The sequence below is a fragment of the Theropithecus gelada genome, chromosome 8 (genome assembly GCF_003255815.1).
Source record: "Theropithecus gelada isolate Dixy chromosome 8, Tgel_1.0, whole genome shotgun sequence".
NCBI classification, from domain to species: domain Eukaryota; kingdom Metazoa; phylum Chordata; class Mammalia; order Primates; family Cercopithecidae; genus Theropithecus; species Theropithecus gelada.
Window position 1 is genome coordinate 88558848 of NC_037676.1, and position 25327 is coordinate 88584174.

Sequence of the window (25327 nt, forward strand, 5' to 3'; positions counted from 1 at the left end):
CCAACTCAAAACAAACAAACAAACAATAAAAGGGATGTGGCTCCTGTGATCAAGTCAAATATTAGTCACAATGTGTGTGGACAGTGAAGCTGTTGTCATCACCAAGTTAAATGTTCCCTCAGGTCCAAAGGACGAAGTTCAGACTGAGTCTTAAGGTGCCTCCAACTAGCAAATGGGGTCAGGTCTCTTTATATGAACGCTGTTACCAGTTTTGACAAACAGCTGGCAAGCATTGTTTTGAGATTAGTGGTTACATTTCCAAAGAGGTAACATTGAACTTTTTGAAGTTCAGATAACTTAAAGGAAACATCATATAAAATAATGACCACACAAAGACAGCTCTGGGGTTACAAGACACAAAACAAGATGGTAACAGGTTTTTTGTGGGGTTTTTTTGGTTTTTGTTTTTTTGAGACGGAGCCTATATCTGTCGCCCAGACTGGAGTGCAGTGGTGTGATCTCGACTCACTGCAACCTCCGCCTCCCGGGTTCACTCCATTCTCCTGCCGAGTAGCTGGGACTACAGGCGCCTGCCACAACGCCAAGCTAATTTTTTGTGTTTTTGGTAGAGATGGGGTTTCACCGGGTAAGCCAGGATGGTCTCAATCTCCTGATCTCGTGATCCGCCCGCCTCGGCCTCCCAAAGTGCTGGGAATACAGGCGTGAGCCACTGCACCCGGCCGGTAACAGGTTTTATGAAATACGTATAAATCAGACTTGAGGGCTAGTATCTCAACACTATTGAGTAATACGATTTATGATCTTTTTTGGTGTCCCAGCCTTCCAAATGACTGTACCACTCAGCTTCTTGTCTTCACACCACAGCTGACATGATAATCTCTTATTATCTAAGAGCAACAGGTAAATGTAGAGAGAACTCTCTTAGCTAAAACTAAATCCAAAACCACGGAGATGAAGAAAGCTCAGGCTTACCTCAACTAAACTTTTCTCAGATGTTTTACATTCAAGATGATGTGGTTTATAATTTCCTGCAAAGTCCACTTTACAGGAAAATATCTTCTTCTAACAGTGTATGTCCTCCTTTATCCAAGGCACTCTACAAGTGCTTTCATATGTAAGCCTCATACCAACCATTCAATGTTGAATAAATATTTTAATTTCAAAACTGAAGAAATGGAACTTTTAGGGTTTTTAAGTTGCAGAGCTGGGCTTAAATCAGGTTTAGCTGTTTCAAAGCCTGCGCTCCCTCTATTGTGACAATTTATTTATGATTTACAAACTGCTTTCCTATATGTAATTTGATTTAGTTTGCAGTGACCCTGTGAAGACAGTAGTTGTCTACCTCTTCTCACCCTCTGATGCCAAGTTTGTTGAAAAGAATAATCTGGTCAGGCATGGTGGCTCATGCCTGTAATCCCAGTACTTTGGGAGGCTGAGGTGGGAGGATTACCTGAGCCCAGGAGTTTGAGACCAGCCTAGGGAACACAGGGAGACCCTGTCTCTATAAAAAAGGAAAAAAAAAATGGCCTGGTGCGTGTCTCACGCCTGTAATCCCTGCACTTTGGGCGGCCAAGACCTGCGGATCACCTGAGCTCAGGAATTCGAGGCCAGCCTGGCCAACATGGTGAAACCCCGTCTCTACTAAAAATACAAAAATTAGCTAGGCGTGCTCATGTGTGCCTGTAATCCCAGCTACTCAGGAGGCTGAGGCAGGAGAACTGCTTGAACCTGGGAGGTGGAGATTGCTGTAAGCTGAGATGGCACCACTGCACTCCAGCCTGGGCAACAGAGTGAGACTCTGCCTCAGGAAAAAAAAAAAAGGAAAACATTGACCAGGCATGATGCTGCATGCTTGTAGCTGCAGTTACTCTGGAGACTGAGGTGGGAGGATTGCTTGAGCCCAGGAGGTCGAGGCTGCGGTGATCTGTGATTGTACCTCAGCACTCCAGCCTGGGTCACAAAGAGAGACCCTATTTCAAAAAAAAAGAAAAGAAAAGAAAAGAAAATAATAATCTATACTTCCCTATTTTCTCACTTATTTCCTCATTCCACTTCAGTCTTATTTCCTTCCCCATCAAGTCACCAAAAGCCATTCTAACAGCTAAGTCCAATGGATATTTTTTCAGCTCTTTCCTAATTCACCATGTCATTTACCGTTGTTGATGTCCTTGTCTCATTCTGTGACAACTCTTTGTGCTCCTTTTTTTTTTTTTTTTTTTTTTTTTTACCATTTTCACTCTTTCTCCTTCTTCCTTGCAAAAATCTCCTTCCTATCCCTTAAAAACCAAGGAAATAATACAATATGGACTTTAATTAATAACAATATGTTAACATTGATTCATTAATTATAACTAATGTGCCAAACTATTTTAAGACGTTAATAAGAAGAAACTGGGTATGGGGTATACGGAAACTCTCTGTACCATAATCCCAATTTTTTCCGTGAATCTAAACTTATTCTAAAAATTAAGTTATGTTAAAAATAATTTTACAAAACAGAGTTTTTCTAGTCTCAGGGGTGTGCAATGCTTAAGAGACAGACAGGAAAAACAAAACAACAAATTAGCTAAAAAGAAAAAGAAAATGACAGGCCTGGGAGATAGGGCAATCATAAGACAAGTGAGCACAGAATTCAAGTTCCAGGAATGAGAAGGAAGGTGTCCTGGAGGGGTGTTTACACTCATCAAATACCATTGCAAATCCTGGCAGACGCAGCCTGAAAAGCACTCTCTCCCCAGAGTGAAGCCCACCTTCTTGCTGGTGCTTGAGAGGAAGAATAATATGCCCAGCTGCCTGCCTCTGTCCTCCTCCCCATGTGCCCTATGGGGAAGCCTCGGAGCATTTCTGCTGGCATAATGACCCCTCACCCCAGTTTTTCCCCTTTCGATTCTGTTCTCAAGGTCTGGGTTTATCGCCATCTCTGCTCACTCTGACTCAGTACTCGTAAGTACATCAGAAATCTTAACTCTCCCCTTCTCTACCTCAGAGACCCTTTTGGATTTTATCTTAGAGACAAATAACAGTGTGGCTAGCAGTTCTTTGTTATATAATGTCCAACGTCCCTTCTGTCCCCTTGGATCAGTGATCACCATCCTTTAATCATATACCTCAATCATTAAAACACAAGACCAACATAATATGCTAACATACTTAATTATATATTATATGCATTTTTCTAATATATTATGTCCATTTTATATTTATTTATTTATTTATTTATTTATTTATTTATTTATTTATTTTGTGTGGCAGGGGGACGAAGTCTCACTCTGTCACCAGGCTGGAGTGCAGTGGCGCAATCTCAGCTCACTGCAACCTCTGCCTCCTGGGTTCAAGCAATTCTCCTGCTTCAGCCTCCCAAGAAGCTGGAACTACAGGTGCACACTAACACGCCCAGCTAATTTTTGTATTTTTTAGTAGAGACAGAGTTTCACAATGTTGGCCAGGATGGTCTTGATCTCTTGACCTCGTGATCTGCCCACCTCAGCCTCCCAAAATGCTGGGATTACAGGTGTGAGCCACCGCACCCAGTCATTTTTATTTATTTTATTTTTTGAGATGGAGTTTCGCTTTGTCACCCAGGCTGGAGTGCAGTGGTGTGAACTCAGCTCACTGCAACCTCTGCCTCCCGGGTTCAAGAGATTCTCCTGCCTCAGCCTCCCAAGTAGCTGAGATTACTGGCACCTGTCACCATGCCTGGCTAATTTTTGTATTTTAAGTGGAGATAGGGTTTTACCATGTTGGCCAGGCTGGTCTCGAACTCCTGACCTCAGGTGATTTGCCTGCCTCGGCCTCCCGAAGTGCTGAGATTACAGGTGTGAGCCACTGCACCCAGTCTTATGTCCATTTAAAAACATATGCAAAAATTGAAATTTAAAAAAGAAAGAAATTAAAACCTATCTTAGTGAATAATTTTGAACATTCTATAGGACAGCAATCTTTCCTCTGTTGTACGTGTCCCCCTAGGTCTACAGGATGCTTTCCAAGGGTTATGGAGACAGGAGTGATTACAAGATGACCAGTTTCCAGATCCTGAGTGCCTATATGTATATGTACCAAAACTACCTAAGAGTACTTGAAGCCAGAACACTGTGCTGGGTTCCCATTATCACCTCCTTATCACAATTGTTCTTTTTCCACCATCCTTTTACACCATACTGTGATGTATAGCCCTGAGGTATAAAAAACTTCAGGGCACTAAACAAACCACAGGACTATTTGAAGTATTAGAGTGTTGTTTTTTTAATTGATACATAATCTTTTCTATATTTATGGGGTCCATGCGATGTTTTGGTACAGTTATAGAATGTGTAATGATCAGGTTGGGGTATTTGAAGAGTCTATTACTTTGAGTATTTGTCATTTCTGTGTTGGGAACCATCAGTCTATTTTGAAATATGTCATACATTGTTAACTATAGTCACTCTGCTCTACTGTCTATAGACTTATACCTTTTATCTAACTGTATATTTGTACCTCTTAATGTGCTTCTCCTCATCTCCCCCTCCCCACCACCCACCCTTTCTAGCCTCTATTATCTGTCATTCTACTGATTACCTTTATGAGATCAACTTTCTTTAGTTCCCACACATGAGTGAGTGCATACGATATTTGGCTTTCTGTGCCTGGTTTATTTTACTTAACATAATGACCTCCAATTCCATCCATGTGGCTGCAAATGACATATTATTCTTCTTATGACAGAATAGTATTCTATTGTGTATCTATACCATACTTTCTTTACCCATTCATCTGTTGATGGATGCTTAGGTTAATTCCATATCTTTGTTATCGTGAATAGTGCTGCAATAAACATGTGCATGCAGGTATCCCTTTGATATACTGATTTATTTTCCTTAGTATAGATACCCAGTAATGGGATTGCTGCATTGTATGGTGTTTCTGTTTTTAGTTTTTTGAGATATCTTCATACTGTTTTCCACAGTAGCTGTGCTAACTGAAATTTCTACCAATGGTGTATAAGAATCTCCTTTTCTCCACATCCTCTCTCCAGTATATTTTATTGTTTGTCTTTTTAATACTATCCATTCTAAATTGGGTAAGATGCTATCTTATTGCGGTTGAAGTATTGGCATCTTGGAGGACACTAATGACTAAAAGGTAGAGAGAAGACCAATTGGCTAAGAAACTTGAGACCCAGGAAATGGCTTGGTTTTGAGTTTCTTGGGTTTTCCTTTTGTCTCATACACTCCCAGCTGGATGCTAGAGAATCCTACAGCCCAGAAAGCCAACGGGCACATACAAAAAAGCCCCAAGAAAAGCCTGTTCTCTCTAGCCAAAGGACCAGGAAAGGGGCAACCTCACAAGTAGAAAGTCTTTTTTTTTTTTTTTTGAGACGGAGTCTCGCTCCGTTGCCCATGCTAGAGTGCAGTGGTGCAGTCTCAGCTCACTGCAACCTCCGCCTCCCGGGTTCAAGCGATTCTCCTGCCTCGGCCTCCTGAGTAGCTAGGACTACAAGCGCCCGCCACCATGCCCAGCTAATTTTTATATTTCTAGTAGAGACGGGGTTTCACCATATTGGCCAGGCTGGTCTCGAACTCCTGACCTTGTGATCTACCTGTCTTGGCCTCCCAAAGTGCTGGGATTATAGGCGTGAGCCACCACGCCTGGCCACAACAAGAATATCTTTAGATAATAATGACTCTACTCTAACCAAGTGCCAGGGGAAAACTGCAACCCTACCCCTTTAAGCAAAGGCTTAGTGGGGGCCCAGATGTCTACCCTCACCTGGCTGTAAATGGGGTCAGAGAGGGCCAAGCGGGAAGCTGGGCCTTTGACCACCTCCCAGCAGTAATAAGCCCTCTTTTAGCCTTGGTGTCAATAGAGGCCACGTGCAGAGTAGTAATAAATCCCAGAATGAGAGGAGAAAAAAAGAAAGGTTGAAAAAGTATTCAAAGAAATAATGGCTGAAAATTCCCCCCCCATTTGGCAAAAGACACACACCCACTGATTCAAGAAGCTAAGTGAAAGTCCAAACAGGAAAAATCCAGTGAAATCCAGGCCAAGACATGTCATAATCAAACTTTTGAAAGAAAAAAAGATAAAACAAATCTTGAAAGCTATGGGAAATGACTCCTTACCAATAAGAGAGAAGCAATTTGAACCATAGATTTCTCATTAGGCACCAAGGAGCCAGAAGCAAGCAGTGTAGTATTTTTCAAGCACTAAAGACAAGAGAAAAATAGCATTTTGTATTCAGTGAAAATATTCTTCAGGAATGAAGGGAAAATCAAGACATTCTAAGATGAAGGAAAACTAAGATTTTGTCACCAGCAGACCTACACTAAAAGAATGGCTAAACAAAGCATTTGAAACACAAAGGAAATGATAAAAAGAGTAATTTTGAAACAACAGGAAAAAAGAAAGAACAACAGAAAGGAGAAAAATATGGGTAAATACAATACACTCTTTCTCCTCCTGAGTTTTCTAAATTGTATTTGACAGTTGAAGCAAAATCATTACACTGTCTGATGTGGTTCTTGATGTATATAAAGGAAATATTTATAACAGTTATAAGCAGGGAAAGAAAAGACACTTAAAAAGAAGTAAAGTTTTTAATACTGTGCTAAAATTGGGACAGCTACTCTAAAAAACAGTCTTGCAGTTTCTTAAACTAAACATACTCTTACTATGCCATTTAGCAACTGCACTTCAGGGCATTTATCCAAGAATAATAAAAACTGATTTTAATATAAAAATCAGCACAGAGATGTTCTTAACAGTTTTTATTTGTAATAGCCAAAAACTAGAAAAAAACACAAATGTCCATCAATAGGTGAATGGTTAAATACACTGTGGTATATCAATACCATGGAATACTACTCACCAATAAAAAGGAACAAACTGTTTACATGCAACAGCTTGAATGTATTACATGTATCTCAAGAACACCGAGCAGGGCTAAAATAGCCAGTCTCAAAATGTCACTTATTATCTGCTGCCAGTTATACATTATTCAGAAAATGGCAAAATTATAGAGTGGGAGAACTGATTCGCATTTTCTAGGCATTGGGGGTGGTGGGTGGAAAAGGGTGGGTGTGACAATGAAGAGGTAATACCCTGGAGAGCTTCTTCACTGAACTGTGTTTTTCTTAGAAGGCGTTTCTCTTTTTCTATCTCATGCCAGAGTGCTTTGTGAATGACAGTCATTTCTCAGCTATTGCTAATGACACTGAAGTACTAAAATTTTTATTCAGAGAAGAGCAATTCCTCTAACTTACCAAATTATGGCTCTATATTATTTGACCTCTTAGCAACTGTTATAGCACCAGAATGTGGTAGTTATCATACAGAAAATATATTACAGTTATCTTTGAGATCCTTAAATAAGCTAGGGAGCAGGAGGAGAAAGAATAGCTCTAAGATCAAATGGAAATGTTAAAATATCATCTGGCTTGAGCTCTTTTATCTGAACCTTCTAGGGAGAGCCAGCACTTTGATTTTAGGGACCCAACCCTGCTGCTTGCCAGCACTGTGATCTTGGGCAAGGTATTTAGTACTGCTAAGACTCGGTTTTCCTTAATAATGGTTCTTACAGCATTGAGTTGTTGTGAAGCTTGAGTGAGAGTGTGCACATAATTACTGCCACATAGTAAAAACCTCAAAAAGAATCAGCATTTAAAAAATTGTTAATATCCTAAAATTTTTGAAATTGAGTAATTTGCTCATCACAGTTTTAGGTGACTGATTTTTACAGGTGTCAAAGAACATTTGTCTAGACCATGAGTAGGAGAAAAATTAACCTAACTGAATGGGTGGCTCTGTCACTACTTATGAGGATAACTATCTAAAACAGGGGTTTGAATTAGGTAAACACCCTGGTGTCTTTTTGTTCAAAAATTACTCAGGTAATGTCAGCAATTATTCGCTTCGCAACCATTGCCTGCATGACTCCCTGGAGATCTACAAAGATTATAGTCTGGAGAAAGTAAACTGTCTTCTGGTTACACTATGTCCCTGTCACCCCAACAGCCAATGATAATTATGTACCTGGTACCTATGTGTGATGGAAATGAGAAAGGGGACAGGAAAGAGACATCCCTGCCCCTCATCGTAGGCCAAGCCCTGGGTTCTCAGTGTTTCTGAGCAACACTGCAAGAACTGGTGTTATTGTTCCATTTTAGAAACAAGGCCACTCAGTAAGAGTTGAAATAAAATTGAACTCAATCTATAAAGCTCTTGCTCATTGCCATATAGGGCTTAGCCTGTCTATTAGTAAAAAAGTAAAAATAAAAATACTTAATACACACACATGCACACATTGTAGAGGCACGTCTGCGTGTTATACGCAGGCTGCATCCTACTCACACCATTGACGTTGGTTGCCCGTCAACGTTGCTCTAATAGTCCTCTGCTAATTGGGAATGTTCACAGCTCGGATGCTTTTACATTGCAGGGGGGTTGTGGGGAACAATTAAATGTCTAGAGTCTGCTAAGGATTATTAAGTGCTAGCAATTGCCCTCTCAGGTAATTGCTTTTGAGCCATAAAGGGACAGTTAAATAAGCACTTCCATTTTAATATCATTTTGAAGAGATAAAAAGGATTCTAAAATTCCATAGTGTCTAAATTTGGTACTGCTGTTCAGGAGGTGAAGAAACTTTATAGTCATGTGCTTTTTATAAAGGGATAATTGCCTGCTTCAAAAACTTCTTTAGTTAGAATTTTTGGGGGTAAGCTGTAGAAGCTCCACAATGAAGGAGACCCCCTTTTCCAGCCAGAAATGAATTCCCTGCCCAGGAAGTCTGTCCTCCATGCAGCCAGACTCTGGAAAGGGGCTGGGAACTGGGGAAAAGCACGTTTCAAGGCAGAAGGAAGGACGTTTGCAAAGCCCCAGAGATGAGAACACAAGGACACTCGGAGTTTCCTTTGCCTGGGCCGAGCACTGGAGCTGGGGCTGGGGCTGAGCATGTGGGTACTGAAAGACAAGATGAGGAACTTGGATGTTAAGGGCAACGGAGGATACTGACTGCCCTTACTGTATAGGTGTTTGTTTACCTCTTCTCCAGTTTTAATATTTACATAGGTCATAATGTTCCCTTCAGTGTAAGGGCAGTCAGTAACCTCCGTTGCTCGGCCCAGGCAAAGGAAAGTCCCTGAGTGTCCTTGTGTTCTCATCTCTGGGGCTTTTCAAACGTTCTTCCTTCCGCCTTGAAACGTGCTTTCCCCCAGTTCCCAGCCCCTTTCGGCTGGCCGGCTCCTACTAATTCTTCAAGTTTCTACTTGACTGTCATTTCTCTAGCAAGTCTAATTCCGGGACTGGTTTAGTGTCCAGCTATGATTCTCCACACCACCCTATAATTTATTTTGCATAGCATGTATGCCCTATTGTGATTTATTGTAAATGATTCTGTGTCCAGTTCCTCACTTAAGCTGTATTCTCTGTAAAGGAATGCCCCAGGTCTCATTTACTTCTCAACCTCATTGCTTGGAATATCCTAGGTGCTAAGTACATGAGTGAACCAGGACATGCACCCAGGATATCCTGAGCAGAGCTTATATCAAATAAAGAAATCACATTAAAACGATTAAAATATGAATTAATATGAATTAATAAACTCTTGGGTATGTGGGGAAGGTGGCCTAGAAAATTCACAATGTGATCTCATATGAGGACAGAATTACACAGTATTTTTTAGCATTAAATTTTGAATCCTCAGTGATAGGCTTCATTGCAGATTCAAATATAGTCGTCACTTTTTAAAGTAGAGTAAGATGCTTCAGGTCTGTGTTTTTCAACTTTTCAAGCCCTTTGTCCATTCTGATAAACCAAACAAGTTCACACCCTTACCCCTGCCCCATCGCATTTGACAATGACTATGGAGGGGCTTCTTCCACATATTCCCACCAGCCAAGGTTTTATTTAGTTAGTTGTTAGAATATTGAATATGCTTTTTCATGGCCAGGCGCAGGTACAGTGGCTCACGCCTATAATTCCAGAATTTTGGGAGGCCAAGGTGGGCAGATCACCTGATGTCAGGAGTTTGAGACCAGCTTGGCCAACATGCTGAAACCCTGTACCTACTAAAAATACAAAAATTAGCTGGGCATGGTAGCGAGAGCTTGTAATCCCAGCTACTTGGGAAGCTGAGGCAGGAGAATCACTTGAACCCGGGAGGCGGAGATTGCAGTAAGCCAAGATTGGGCCACTGCATTCCAGTCAGGGTGACAGAGAGAGAGTCTGTCTCAAAAAAAAAAAAAAAGAGTATTGAATATGCCTTTTCAATTTATGACAGTCTCAGAGGTCATATATTTTTCTCCACATCTCGTAAACTCCAGTGTTTAAAATAAAAAGAGACTCATGTTAGTTTCTGAATGAAACAGTGTGTACCTCAAAGGTGTGTATTTTTTACTTGTAGGATTCTTCTTATCCTTTTGCAGTTGTCCTCTAATGATTGAGTTGTCTTCTAAACCAGGTGCAGTTACATGATAGACAATGTGATTCTGCTGATGAATGGTGCATTGCAGAAAAAATCTGTGAAAGAAATTCTGGGGAAGTGCCACCCCTTGGGCCGTTTCACAGAAATGGAAGCCGTCAACATTGCAGAGACACCTTCAGATCTCTTTAATGCCATTCTGATCGAAACGCCATTAGGTAGGAACACTTAGGTAATTTGGTAGCTGCTTGTGTATGTTATCACAGTCATTAGAAAATGTACTATTTTTTCTTCCCTGTGGTCCAAAAGAAAATGTACTTTGATTTCACAATTTTTTTTCCATGTATACAGTAGCATACTATGCAGATTCCCGGAAGTGGCAGAGACATTAAGGAATCATCTAGTTCAGCTCCCTCATTTTTCAGATGAGGACAAATGAAGCAACCTGCTCAGATCACATGTGAACCATTTGTAGTAGAGAAGGAATTGGGGCTCATCTCTCAACCTTCAAACCGTTCACTTTATACCAGGTCATAGCAAATAAATAATAGAACTTGTCATTCTTCAAAAAAATGTAATTTTCTAGCTTGGTTTTAGAGGATTAGTTTCTTGTCCTTCCATTTAAACTTCTGTCTAGATAGGTTGCATATAGGAAGCATTTTGTTTCAGGAAGTTTAAAAATGTAATTTTTCTGAGATGCTCAAGAGATGACTGAGATGTCAAGTCATCAGAAGCAATGATGAAATGATTGTTAATTTCATTATAATTTGGCACTAACAAGAGTTGTAGTATTCAAAATGCTACAGAGATAATTGTATAAGCATCATTATCTAATATTGTCAGGAAATCTGGATAGTAGCAATTCACTATTGATCATTTGTCAAAATAGTTGCTGTTTAAAATAGATATTTTAAAAAGGAAAAAAAAAATTTGTGTCATCATTAAGCACCCGATGCTGAGATACCATAGGCTAGTCGAGAGAGGTTGAGACCGCAATCAGACAGTCATGAGCATGAAGCCAGGCTCTGCCCGGTCCCAACAAGGTGACTAGGAGCAATTCAATTCACCCCAGTTTCCTCATTTTGGAAATAATCGTGTCTTTTTATAACAGAGTTTTAAAAATAAAACACAATTTAAGTACAACTCCATGCTTGGCACATACTAAAGTTGCAAATAATAAATATTATTGTTAGATAGTAGAGGAGGGGGGACTTCCAAAAAAGCCTTAAGTGAATAGCTCCAAGGTGTTGTGAAGATTAAGTGAAAGTATATTCAGTGTGTAGTGTAGTGAGTGAGGTTTAGGGCAGTAGTCCCCAACCTTTTGGGCACCAGGGTCTGGTTTCGTGGAAGACAACTTTCCCAACATGGGAGAGAGGGGATGGTTTCGGGATGATTCAAACACATTACATTTATTGTGCACATTATTTGTATAATTACTACATTGTAATATCTAATGAAATAATGATACAACTCACCATAATGTAAAACCAGTGGGAGCCCTGAGCTTGTTTTCGCGCAATTAGACAGTCCCATCTGTGGGTGATGGGAGACAGTGACAGATCATCAGGCATTGGACTCTCATAAGTAGCGTGCAACCTAGATCTCTCACATGCACAGTTCACAATAGGGTTTGCTCTCCTATGAGAATCTAATGCTGCCACTGATCTGACAGGAGGCGGAGCTCAGGTGGTAATGCAAGCAATGGGGAATGGTTATATGATTATAATTACAGTTGAAGCCATTCTCTGGTCCACCGTTCACCTCAGCTGTGTGGCTCAATTCCTAACAGGCCACGGACCGGTGTTGGTCTGTGGCCTGCGGGTTGGGGACCCCTGGTTTAGGGCTTACACATGATAAATGCTTAAAAAGTAATAACTGCTTTCATCCTCACTACTATTAGCCTTATTTAGTTGAGTGTATGGATTGCAACTCTGCAGTCAGGAGTGAGCATAGGGTGGTGTGTTCAGGATACATTTTCTACAGTTTATAATCTTGCTTAAGATTCATTTTTTGGTATGGCAATTTCTGCTTTCAGCTCCGTTCTTCCAAGACTGCATGTCTGAAAATGCTCTAGATGAACTGAATATTGAATTGCTGCGCAATAAACTATACAAGGTAATGGTTTTCCCAAATATTGCGTTTTTCTTGATTACACAATATATTGTGACTAGTGTTCTCTAATAAAAGTTACGTTGCTCATTAACCAACTTCTGCAATTATGAAACTGTGCATATTTGGAATATAACTTTTATAGTTCTGGCCTGTTCTCTAGTTAAATGCATGCATGTCAGCTTCCCCTAGCCAGCAAGATATTTGAGAGGAAATAACATGCCCCATTCTTCCATATTCCCAGCTCCTTGTATGGTATCTGGAACATAAATGGTGTTTGGATGGTGGTAGGTGAATAAGTGGGATGAACAATATCAATCCATTTAAAGCAACCAGCACACATAGTAAACCTTCTGTTATGCAGTGTTCACCTCTGACCTCAATCCTGTTAGTATCCCTGAATCTCACAGCTAATCTGCCCACACAATTTTAATCTACAGTGTGCAACATACCAGAATGAACAATTTGTGTACACTGCATCATAGGTACCACTTTGCATAATCTGATTGTCTGTCTGGACTGTGCTGCCACCATTTGAGTAGCTGTATATACTATAGACTGAGCAAAATCTGTCCATTTTTACTCAAATAACCATAGCCTCTTTGGACACTCACACAGAGTAACTGAATATATACGGCCATGCCATATACATGGCATCCTGTGTTCAAACTTGTGGTCCTTTCAAAAGCGTATTGCAGGCAGTGTTCCTTTTGGTCCTTTTGGTTAAGTGACTTATGGGCCTAGAGGAGGCATCTTTGAGATATAACTAACAGAAGGCACTGTTCTAAGTAATTTATAGGCCTTAACTCACTTAATCCACCTGGCAAAAATATGATGTTTATGCTATCTCCATTCCTCAGAGGAGAAAACTGAGGCTTGGAGAGCCAAGGTTTCTTTGGAAGAAGTCAGTTAGCTAAAACGTATTAGAGTTGGGATCCAAACTCAGGCAGTCTGACCCTACAACCTTTTCCATATAGCTCCAAGCTCAAAGCTGTCCCAAATGTGCCTCTATAAGAGATTAAATGTCAGCATAGGGCTGAATCTAAAATTATTCACTGATCTCAGAAAAGAACTTGGCACTCTTGTTAAAATAGCAAGAATTAACCATATGAAATAATCCAAAACCATGCAAAAAAAGTGCTTGTTAAGTAATTATAAGTTATGATAAATGCAGTTTTGTCCTTTTCTGGATTTCCTTTTTAGTCTGTGCAACATGCTGCAATATGAAAGCTTCTACCAAATTTATTATAAAATATTTCCCTATGGGAGATGTAATTCAATTTCCATTAAAGCATTTGATAAACCATGAAAAGCTGATCTAGAAATTTTCAAAAGGAATATATATTCATTATATCACTTTATGATCTTTTTTCTTTTTAAGTCTTACCTTGAGGCATTCTATAAATTCTGTAAGAATCATGGTGATGTCACAGCAGACGTTATGTGTCCCATTCTTGAGGTAAGAAAGAGTCCTTGAATTTTGTTATGCTATATAAGGTGCTTCCATATTTTTTATTGTTTTAACCTTACTTAAATTTCCTTATCTTTGAAGTTTTTTTTTAATCTAGAAATAAGACAAGCAGTACATTTTACTATATATTATTTGATGTATTTGGTTAAGAGTTGTATTTTCCAACTCTTTAAGTTGGAGCCTGGAAGTTTTCTACATGGAAAAGTTATCTTGGAATTAGAAAATAATAATGCTTACATAGATTTGGCTATGATTCATTTTGATGTAGTATGTAAAAAATAGATTATAAACAATAAAAATTTAGTATACTGTTGTTACTGGAAAAGAGTCCCACCCCAGACCCCAACAGAGGGTTCTTGAATCTCAGCAAGAAAGAATTTGGGTCCATACAGTGAAAGTAAGTTTATTAAGAAAGTAAAGGAGTAAAAGCATGGCTACTTCATAGGCAGAGCAGCCCTGAGGGCTGCTGGTTACCCATTTTTATGGTTATTTCTTGATTATATGCTGAACAAGGGGTGGGTTACTCATGTCTACCCTTTTTAGCCCATATAGGGTAACTTCCTGACATTGTCATGGCATTTGTAAACTGTCATGGTGCAGGTGGAAGTGTAGCAGTAAAGAGGACCATGGTCACTCTTGGTTTCATAGGTTCTAGCAGGCTTCTTTACTGCAGCCTGTTTTATCAGCAAAGTGTTTATGACCTGTATCTTATGCCGACCTCCTATCTCGTCGTGTGACTTAGAACGCCTAACCATCTAGGAATGCAGCCCAGTAGGTCTCAGCCTTATTCTACCCAGCTCCTATTCAAGATGGAGTTGCTCTGGTTCAAATGCCTCTGACCCTATGAGTAATGAATGGACTATAGACACTCAATAATGACCCAGATTCCCTCTGGTGAGGGAACATTGGGTAGTTGGGAACCCCCACAACTTGGCACCAAAAGTCTACTATAACTTCATCCACAGGGACATTGTACCTTATAAATCCTAAAATAAAGGCTGCCCCAAGCATCCCATGAGCATTCCAGCTTTTGGCAGGAAGACCCCTTGGCTATGTGATTCACAGTGGGTAAGCTCATTTAATTACGTGTCAAATGCCACCATTGGTATCTACCTCTCTAGGTTATGTGATACTCTTGTTAATTCCTCTTAGGGACTACAGATTTCATCTATGCTTAGGAGTCCTCTTGCTTAAGAATATTGACCCACAAATGCATGGGAGATTCAGGGCAGAGATCAGAAGGATTTGTGGGGCATCCTGCACATAATTTGCACTGAGTATTTTACATCTATTCCTCTTGCTAGTAAATAATTTCCTAATTCACTTAAAAAGAAAAAAAAAATCACTTAGTGCTTTTATAAGCCCTTACTTTGCCCTGTGAAACTACATTTTATCTAAAGAATATTTTTCATCATTACATTATCTGGTACACTGACTTCACTGGTGGGTGGAATTCTGATTTCAAGAAAAGCCTAATAAGCATTACCTTTAGGTAAAAAGAAAAAATTAACTTCATTTGCAAATATTTCAACCTAAACTCTGAAACCACATATGATAAAATTAGCTCCCCTCAAAACATCTAATCATTAAAATTTTACTTGCTTGATGACTGGTGATATTGAAAAAAAAAATTTTACTTGCTTGATGACTGGTTTATAGTTGAAGATATTTTGCTATTCCTTATTGAGATTTTGTTTGTTGTTTTTGAGATGTGGCCTCACTCTGTTGCCCAGACTGGAGGAGTGCAGTGGCATGATCATGCCTCACTGCAGCCTCGACCTCTTGGGCTCAAATGATCCTTCCACCTCAGCCTCCTGAGTAGCTGGGACCACATGCCCATGCCACCATGCCCAGCTAAGTTTTTTATTTTTTTGAAAAGACCAGGTCTTGGCTGGACACGGTGTCTCATACCTATAATTCCAGCACTCTGGGAGGCCAAGGTGGGTGTAGCACCTGAGGTTGGGAGTGTGAGACCAGCCTGACCAACGTGGTGAAACCCTGTCTCTAATAACAAAACAAAAAAAAAATTAGCCAGATGTGGTGGTGCACAGATTCTTGGGAGACTGAGGCACAGGAGGCATGAAGGTTGAACCTGGGAGGCGGAGGTTGCAGTGAGCCAAGATTACGTCACTGCACTCCAGCCTGGGCGACAGAGTGAGACTCCATCAGAAAAAAAAAAAAGAAAGAAAGAAAGAAAAGAAAGAAAGAAAGAAAAGAAAAGAAAGAAAGAAAGAAAGAAAGAAAGAAAGAAAGAAAGAAAGAAAGAAAGAAAGAAAGAAAGAAAGAAAGAAAGAAGAAAGAAAGAAAAAAAAGAAAGAAAGAAAGAAAGAAGTCTATTTATGTATTTATGTTGTCCCAGCCTGAAATTCTTAAAATAAAGCCTAAGTAGTTATGAAGTGAAAATCTTATCGTTAAAGATCTCCAAAAAATATTTTTGTCCTTATCTATATTGTAGAGAAAGTGGATATTGAATAAATAAATAACATTTTTAAGGCATAGTAAATGACAGAATGAAAAATAGTCTCTCTCAGTCATGCTAATCATGCAACATGAGTAACTAGTGACCCTATGAAGCCTTACCCTTTCTTTTCATAAATTCAGCTACTAGCCACACTATAAGAATCCGTATTATCTATGGCTCAAAAGTAGAATTTCTACTCAGCATAATTCTTGTGGTTTAGAAATGGTTTGTATACTTTCTACCTGTGAAATATGTGAAATAAAAGTTATATGAAGACTCATAACCTTATCAAAGGTACACAATAGCACTATTCCTGAGTGCTTTATATACATGAATTCACTTAGACTTCAAAACCACACAGAATAGGTAGTCTAGTGTCTGTTTTTCAGAAGGAGCAACTGAGACACAGAGAAGGCTAGTAACTTACCTTATGTCTCACAGCTAGTAAGTCAGGATTGGAATGCAGGCAGTTGGCTCCAGTACTTATGTGCTTATCCACTCTGCCATAGTGCCTCTGCATTAAATTCACCATTCACAATTCTTTTATATAAATATAAATGCTAATTCATAAGCAAGATCATACTGTGTACTATAAAAATTGGTAAATAGGTAATGTAAGAATTCTGTCTTTGAATAGGTAAGAAATAGGTAAGAATTATGTCTTTGTAATCCTCGGTAATGTAAAAAAAAAAAGATAGTATCAGAAAAATGCTTATCACTGGGATGATATGATCAAATTATGATATGCCCAGTGTTCTCATTGTACTTTTCCAATCTTCATGGTATCAGATTAGATTAGTTGTTTGTTTGTTTCAAACAGCGTTAAAAAAGAATGCAGCTAGGCATGGTAGTTTATGCCTGCAATCCCAGCACCTTGGGGGACCTATGCAGAAGAATTGCTTGAAGCCAGGAGTTTGAGACCAGCCTGGACAACATAGCAAAATCCCACCTCTACAAAAATACAGAAATTAACCAGGCCTGGTGGAACATACCTATAGTCCTGGCTACTCAGGAGGCCGAGGTGGGAAGATCACCTCAGCCCAGAAGTTCCAGGTTCCAGTGAGCCATAAACCACCTCACTCCAGGCTGGGCGACAGAGTGAGATCCTGTCTCTAAAAAATAAAAATAAAAATAGAAATCCATTGAACCATTTTTATTTATATAGAAATATCAGCTACATAGGGCATGGAGTTAAAACGTTTATAATTATATGATCAAAGGGTGTTTGTCAGTTTACATAAATACTTTCGATCGTGTAATTACCTCCCTTTTATTTTTGTAACTATAGAGCACTTACTATTTATAAATTCCATGTATATTCTCATTTACTCTCGTTTGGCCGGAGACTTAATATGGTAGACGAGACCATTAACCTCAGCTTACATGTGAAAATCTGACCTAATTACAAGATTATAACTTCATATGAAAAAAAAAGAAATTGACTTATGTTCAAGGCAAGTGCACTGTAGTATAATATTTGCCTTTTACTCCTACTCTTCAATCTTATGGTTAATAGGGCAGTGAAAAACAAGCATAAAATATGTTTGTTTGATCTCTACTGGTCAGTGTATGCGCTGATAAGGCTGGGCTCCATTCCAGTTCACTTTACTCTTTTCCATTGCCACTGACACCTCTGCCTACTGCCTCCTGCCAGGTGTGCCCTTCTTCCCGACAGTATATTGCTATCTCTTGCAATAACAACAAAAAATAAGGTCTAGTTTTAACATGAGTATGTTTTTATAGGGAAGAGTAAAAGGAAAGGTACAGGACTGCCAACATACACCATACCACACAGCATGCCAACTCTCTGCAAGAAACAGGAGCTAAGTCACACTAACACCAGACCATTCGGTCTCCTCTAATCAAATGCGTGTCAAACTCTGCTTGGGGATGGTCAAAGAACAGTCCTTTTCCAATTCTAAAATGATGGGTTTTTTCCCTGAGAGGATAATACACACACTTACCCAAAAGAGCCTCTAGACTAGAAAAGTAAGGTAGATATATAGTCAGTTACGATAAAAGGAAAATGGAATGTAATCAGGGTTCAAAGGGAATCATATCCAATTAGAGAAGAAATGGAAGGACTTCTTATGAAAAAGATGACAATTGATGGGACGCGAACGCAGGGAGGATTTCGGCATGCAGAGTTATGGAAGAGAGCACATGTGTGGTAGGCTAAGGGAAGAAGTGGTAACAAGGACAAGAAGGTAGTGAGAAGATGGGGGGCTCTGATAACCTGTATCAGCCAAAGCCCTTTCTTCTTGTATTCATATTCTCTCCCCAGCTATCTGTCCTTCCCACTTCTCCAATTGCTTTTCCAATGATTGAGCGATGACAATTCCTCCAAAACATCCTATTTTACTTCCTGCAGCTCCCTCCTCCAACCTGGCCTCTGCTGTTTGTATGTCTGCAATGCTGCCTACCTTGCCCTAATTCTCTTATAAGATCATAACATTTTAGAATCAGAGAGCACATTAAAGAACATCTGGGACAATTACCTCCATTGTTGCTCTTGCTGCCCTAATTTTTGTCTGAAGTTTTCTTATTGCCATGAAATCTTCCTCTTGCATTTCTTCTCTTATCCCTAGAAGGTCTAAAATTACTGACAGGACTGGTTATATTCAGTAGCCAGAGACAGCTGCCTTTGCTTCCAAATAAAGCCACTCCCTACTTTTCAGCTCACCCATAATCTCCATGAGAGCAATCAAAAGGATCAGATGGAACTAACTCTCACTCTCCTGATAGAAAACACCTGTTCTTACATAACAGTTCCGGTGAAATCTGTTGCAAGTTGGGTTTTGTTATCAGTTAACCAGTCAAAAGCTGATTAGAGGATAGCACAGCAATTCTTTTCAGCTTTCATGTGCATACAGATAGCCTGGGAATCCTATGAAAATGCAGATTCTGGTTGAGTAGGGCTGGACTGTGGCCTGAGACTCTGCACTTCTAACAAGCTTCCAGGTGACGTCAAAGCTACTGAGCCACAAAATATTGCTTTGAATAGCAACATTATGGAGAATGTTGGAGAATTTTCAAAGTATTAGGGGATCACACATCACTCTGTTGGATTCAGTAAGTACTTAAGACTTTCTTATGTGTCAGGCACTGGCTATTAAAAAAGGAACAAAAGGCTGGGCATGATGGCTCATGCCTGTAATCCTAACACTTAGAAGGCCCAGGAGGGAGGATTTCTTGAGCCTAGGAGTTCATGACCAGCCTGGGCATTATGGCAAAATCCCATCTCTACAAGAAAAATTAGCCAGGCATGGTGTCACATGCCTGTAGTCCCTGCCACTTGGGAGGCTGAAGTGGGAGGATCACCTGAGCCCTGGGAGGTTGAGGTTGCAGTGACTCCTGACCCCACCACTGCACTCCAGCCTGGATGAGAGAGTGAGACCCAATCTCAAAAGAAAAAAAAAAAAAAAAAAAGAACAATGAAAAGTGAGACATGGTTCTTAAAAGATTTTAGAGTGTAGTGGGGAGAAACACAGGCACAGATTTCAAAATGAAGTGGTAAGTACTGGACATTTGGAGTACCTAGAGAATTGCTGCTTAGCCCAAGGAAACCATGGCAAGCCCCCACAGTAGGTAGAGGAGGAGTCCCTGAAGGAGAGACTGAGATGGAATGGCCAGAGTCGAAGGGAGGAGAACCAAGAGACAGTAGAAACATGGAGCTTAAAGGAATATAAATGAAATTTCAAGAAAGACTTGAGGGGTCAGATGAAATAGGAATGATGGAGGGATGGGAGCCCAGGTGCCTAGTTCAGCACAGAGAAGACAGGCTGTGAGTATGTGTTGACCTATCTTGAAGATCGTTAGCCACACTCCAGCATCTTACAAAGAAGAAAACTTCTTGAGAGAAACATGACTTGTCCCACCCCACATAGTTCTTAGCTAGTCTTAGATTTATTGATACCTCACCTAGGACACTAACAAAGAAAACCAAAGGCATGAAAGTATAAACAAATGGTAGGTAGCACAAAATTTCATTATGTAAAAAGTTATGCTGACATTGACAACTAGGAAGGGATATTAACATGTATGGCATGCACTTTTTGTTCCAAATATCATTCTAAGCACTTCCACTTATATTACCTGGTTCTGTCCCTGAATGAACCCTAAGAAATAGGTATTATTCTCCTTTTTATAGAAGAGACACTTGCGACGCTGGTGGCCTAATGTGACAGAGACACGTGAGGAATTCATTGCAGGGTGCCCGGGAAATAAAGCTTACTGGGGTTTCAGGAGTCATAGGTCATCATTGCTGCTGTGTGATCCTTCTCTGGCAAGCAGAGTTACTCCATTACAAGAAAAGACTAGGGGAACACTAATAACACATGTCTGGAGTATAATTAGACATAGATCCAGAAAGGAAAGCAAATCATTTCAGAAATGAATTTGTGTAGTTAAGAGTCTGTTTATAGCATTTAGCAGTTTATTAGATTTTACTGGTTTTTGTCTTGCAAATTCAGTTTGAGGCCGACAGACGTGCTTTTATCATCACTCTTAACTCCTTTGGTACTGAATTGAGCAAAGAAGACCGGGAGACCCTCTATCCAACCTTCGGCAAGCTCTATCCTGAGGGGTTGCGGCTGTTGGCTCAAGCAGAAGACTTTGACCAGATGAAGAACGTAGCAGATCATTACGGAGTATGTGATGACCCTGGCTTCCCGAAGTCCCTTGTGTTAATTCATTTCCACGTGCTTTAGAAGCTCACACATCAAATGTCCACTTACACTCAAAAGAAGTAATAACATTTGTAAGGTAGCAAGCAGTGCTGAAGCAAGCTTCAGCAAGGGACATGTCAAGTTTCTAGCCCAAGCTGCTAATTTTTAAGGTTCCTGCCAAGCAAGTACTTGTTTAAATCTCTGGGGAATGGTCATCTGAGAACTCCTTTTGAAGTGTTTGATAAAGCAAGTTCCCCCAGGAGGCTGGTAGAGTGTTCTGGAAATGTGAGCTCATATCAACGTTATGTAAAATAGTCTGATCCAGCAGCCCTTTCAGGTACCCACTAAGGAAACAAGGTTAGGCACAGAACGTCTAGGTGGACTGCAAGGAAGGATATGGATGTATTAGTTTTTCCACTCACCTTGCTGAGTGGCCAGACATCAGGAGAGGAAAGACAGCTGCCTGTGTCCTTCCCCCACTCCAGCATCCAGTTGCTCTTGGAGCACCTAAAGCTCCTCAGCTTAAGGTTGTACGCGTCGGCTCAGCTTCCATTCCCTCTGACTTGCACAGAGTTACATAACCTCCAGGTAACTTTTCCAGGGCTAGAATGACACTCATCTTTTCCTGTGGGGTTCTGAAGCACTCCAGGAAAGATGAAAGTCAGCAAATGCATAAACTTTGTGACATCTCATAAGTAATTGCGTGAGACTCTTTAGCACAATATGAAAATTTGAATTTCTCCCACATTCCACCCCTTCCACACTGGAAATCGCATGTGAATTTTATCAATTTTCATCTCAAAGAACCTATGAGCCCATACCGATCAAATCATGAGCATTCACTGAGCTTCTATAATGTACCTAGCTAGCCCCAAGACCCTGAGTGAGAAAATGAGTTCAAACACTGTATACTGAGAGTTGAATTGCCTTGTAGCCCTAAACAAGCCAGTAGGCTAGAATTTCATCCTCACTCTTGTTATTTGGATTTTTTGTTGTTTCTTTGGGAGGCCAAAATCGTATAAAAAAAACCTTCAGTCCTCCTGGTATACTTTTTTTTCTTAAATATGTGCGCGATTTCTATAATGCTAGGAAAAATATACTTACATACATTTATAAGAAATGAAAATGTATTTAAAGTTAACGTTTTTGTTTTTAAGGTATACAAACCTTTATTTGAAGCTGTAGGTGGCAGTGGGGGAAAGACATTGGAGGACGTGTTTTACGAGCATGAGGTATGATAAGTGAAAATGCTATTAGCTTATTTTTCTTTTACTGTGGATTTTATATATTTTCTTACTTTGGATTTTCTTTTTACAATTGATCATGTCAATTGATTAGGCACATTCATAGCCTGATAGGCAGTATTACTGTATTATTACTACAAAGTTACACACACACCTAGGAATCTTCATGCTAGCAGTGCTGCTAAAGTTTGGAGCTTTTCTTTTTTCTTTTTTTCCCCTTCTAAAAGAGTTTACTTAAAAACTGCAGGAATTAATGGAAGTACATTCCATTCCTCATGGAATTTGCTGAAGAACATTATTACAAATGTTACAAATTTTAGTGTAAAATTTTGGTTAATCATACGAGATAATGTTTCTTTTTTAAAAAAAAATTATTATACTTTAAGTTCTGGGATACATGTGCACAACGTGCAGGTTTGTTACATAGGTATACATGTGCCATGGTGGTTTGCTGCACCCCTCGACCCATCATCTACATTAGGTATTTCTCCTAATGCTATCCCTCCCCTATGCTCCCCCCTGCCCCTGCCACCAACAGGCCCCAGTGTGTGATGTTCCCCTCCCTGTGCTCATATGTTCTCATTGTTCAACTCCCACTTATGAGTGACAACGTGTGGTGTTTGGTTTTCCGTTCCTGTGTTAGTGTGCTGAGAATGATGGTTTCCAGCTTCGTTCATGTCCCTGCAAAAGACATGAACTCATCATTTTTTATGGCTGCATAGTATTCCACTGTGTATATGTGCCACATTTTCTTTATCCTGTCTATCATTGATGGGCATTTGGGTTGGTTCCAAGTCTTTGCTATTAGGAACAGTACCACAATAAACATGTGCACATGTATCTTTATAATAGAATGATTTATAATCCTTTGGGTATATACCCAGTAACGGGATTGCTGGGTCAAATGGTGGTGTTGGTTCTAGATCCTTGAAGAATTGCCACACTATGTTCCACAATGGTTAAACTAATTTACACTCCCACCAACAGTGTAAAAGTTATCCTATTTCAATTTGGAGCTTTTCTTGTGATTCTACTTTAATAACTTCCATTGTCTACATTTATCTGCAGAGTGACACTCTCCATTTAGAACTTTCTGAGTTGTCACCATACTCCTCTATTAGGCCCAATTTAGAGATTGCTTATTTAAACACAAATAAGCACTGCACATGTACAAGCCAGTCAGCAGCTTAATATTATTTCATAATGTTCCAAATAAGTTGATGATCTGTGTTACTTTTTTTCTTTCCTCAGGTACAAATGAATGTGCTGGCATTCAACAGACAGTTCCACTACGGTGTGTTTTATGCATATGTAAAGCTGAAGGAACAGGAAATGAGAAATATTGTGTGGATAGCAGAATGTATTTCACAGAGGCATCGAACTAAAATCAACAGTTACATTCCAATTTTATAACCCAAGTGAAGTTCTCAAATGCAGAAAATTATAAATGTTGAAAGGAAGTTATTGAAGAAAATAAAAGAAATTATGTTATATTATCTAGACTACACAAAAGTAAGCCACACTATATCTTCTTGAGCTGCAAATCCATAGAAACACAGTAAGCCAGCCCTGAAACAAAGCATTTCCTTATTCTCAGTGGCATTAGATCTTGTTTCCACATGTCTGTCTCATTCTTCACTGGGTCTTACAGGTTAATTTTAATTAACCCTATGGTATTTTTCTTATTCTTGTTTGATCATGTTAAAAATTGGACCTAATAAAAGTATTTTATTCATGCTTTTCCATGCTTCGCTACAGGTCCAAATACTGAATGTCTCCTTTGCTTTTTCTCTTTTAAATTTTTTTCTAGACAAGGTCTCAGTCTGTCACCTAGGCTACAGTGCAGTGGTGTGATCACAGCTCACTGCAGCCTCCACTTCCCAGGCTCAAGTGATCCTCCCACTTCTCAGCCTCCCAAGTAGCTGGGACTACAAGTGCACACCACCACACAAGGCTAATTTTTGTATTTTTTGTAGAGACAGGGTTTCTACATATTACCCAGGCTAGTGTCGAATTCCTGGGCTCAAGGGATCCACGATCCCCCTTGGCCTCCCAAAGTGTTGGGATTACATGCGTGAGCCACTGTGTTGGGCTTCATTGACATTTTAACTGTCTGTTCCTTGCCTAGATTCACAGAAATCCAAAGCTGTATGTAGCCAACATGGTTCACATTTGTTGGAAAATGTGTTTTTTGTTTTGCTTTTTTTTTTTTTTTTTTTTTTTTGAGACAGAGTTTCGCTCTGTCGCCCAGGTTGGAGTGCAGTGGCATGATCTCGGCTCACTGCAACCTCTGCCTCCTGGATTCAAGCAACTGTCTGCCTAAGCCTCCCAAGTAGCTGGGATTACAGGCACTCACCACCACACCCGGCTAATTTTTTGTATTTTTAGTAGAGCTGGGGTTTCACCATCTTGGCCAGGCTGATCTTGAACTCCTGATGTCATGATCCACCCTCCTCGGCCTCCCAAAGTGCTGGGATTACAGGCCCCTTGTTCAGCCAGCACACCTGGCCCCTTATTTTGTTTTTCTAATATACTTTGATCCAATCAGCTTGAGAAAGCAACACAACTCCAAATCCTATCTTTTAGATGTAAGCAGTGTTCAATTTGTTAATAAATTTGCTTTTCACACCTTTCTCTAAATAAAAGGTATATCTCTCTTTCTTGTGGTTTCTTCCTTCTTTACATGAGAAGAAAATGACCTCCTTAATTGTAGTTTACTCATTCAAAAATCGCTAGTTCAGTTTGCAGGGTATGGATTCTCTATTAAAATCTCAGTAGCAATGGTGCATAGAGCTACCGGGAAAACAAAGGCAACACAGCACTGCTCAAGTCCTTCCTTTAAATATAAAAGATATTCCTAAATGTAAAATCTACATTTGCTATGTTTTAAAAAATAAACCCATACATATTTGAAAATTCTTCAAATCGGAATATTTACAGAGAGTATACAAATATTGATATCTAGAATTAGATGCATAGAACAAGGAGTAAATCAAATTTTCTGCAAAAATCCAGCTT

General features: G+C 39.8%; 1 protein-coding gene across 1 annotated transcript in view; it reads left to right on the top strand.

Moving 5' to 3' along the window:
* Nucleotides 1–24969, top strand: part of ATP6V0D2 (ATPase H+ transporting V0 subunit d2) — a 55878-nt gene extending 30909 nt beyond the window's left edge. The window contains exons 3-8 of the mRNA XM_025394629.1: nucleotides 10397–10575; nucleotides 12393–12472; nucleotides 13848–13925; nucleotides 20871–21047; nucleotides 22223–22297; nucleotides 23561–24969. Coding sequence (XP_025250414.1) covers nucleotides 10397–10575; nucleotides 12393–12472; nucleotides 13848–13925; nucleotides 20871–21047; nucleotides 22223–22297; nucleotides 23561–23722 — 751 coding nt within the window. The 3' untranslated portion in view covers nucleotides 23723–24969. The remainder of the gene's footprint in view (nucleotides 1–10396; nucleotides 10576–12392; nucleotides 12473–13847; nucleotides 13926–20870; nucleotides 21048–22222; nucleotides 22298–23560) is intronic.
* The last annotated feature ends 358 nt before the right edge of the window (nucleotides 24970–25327 follow it).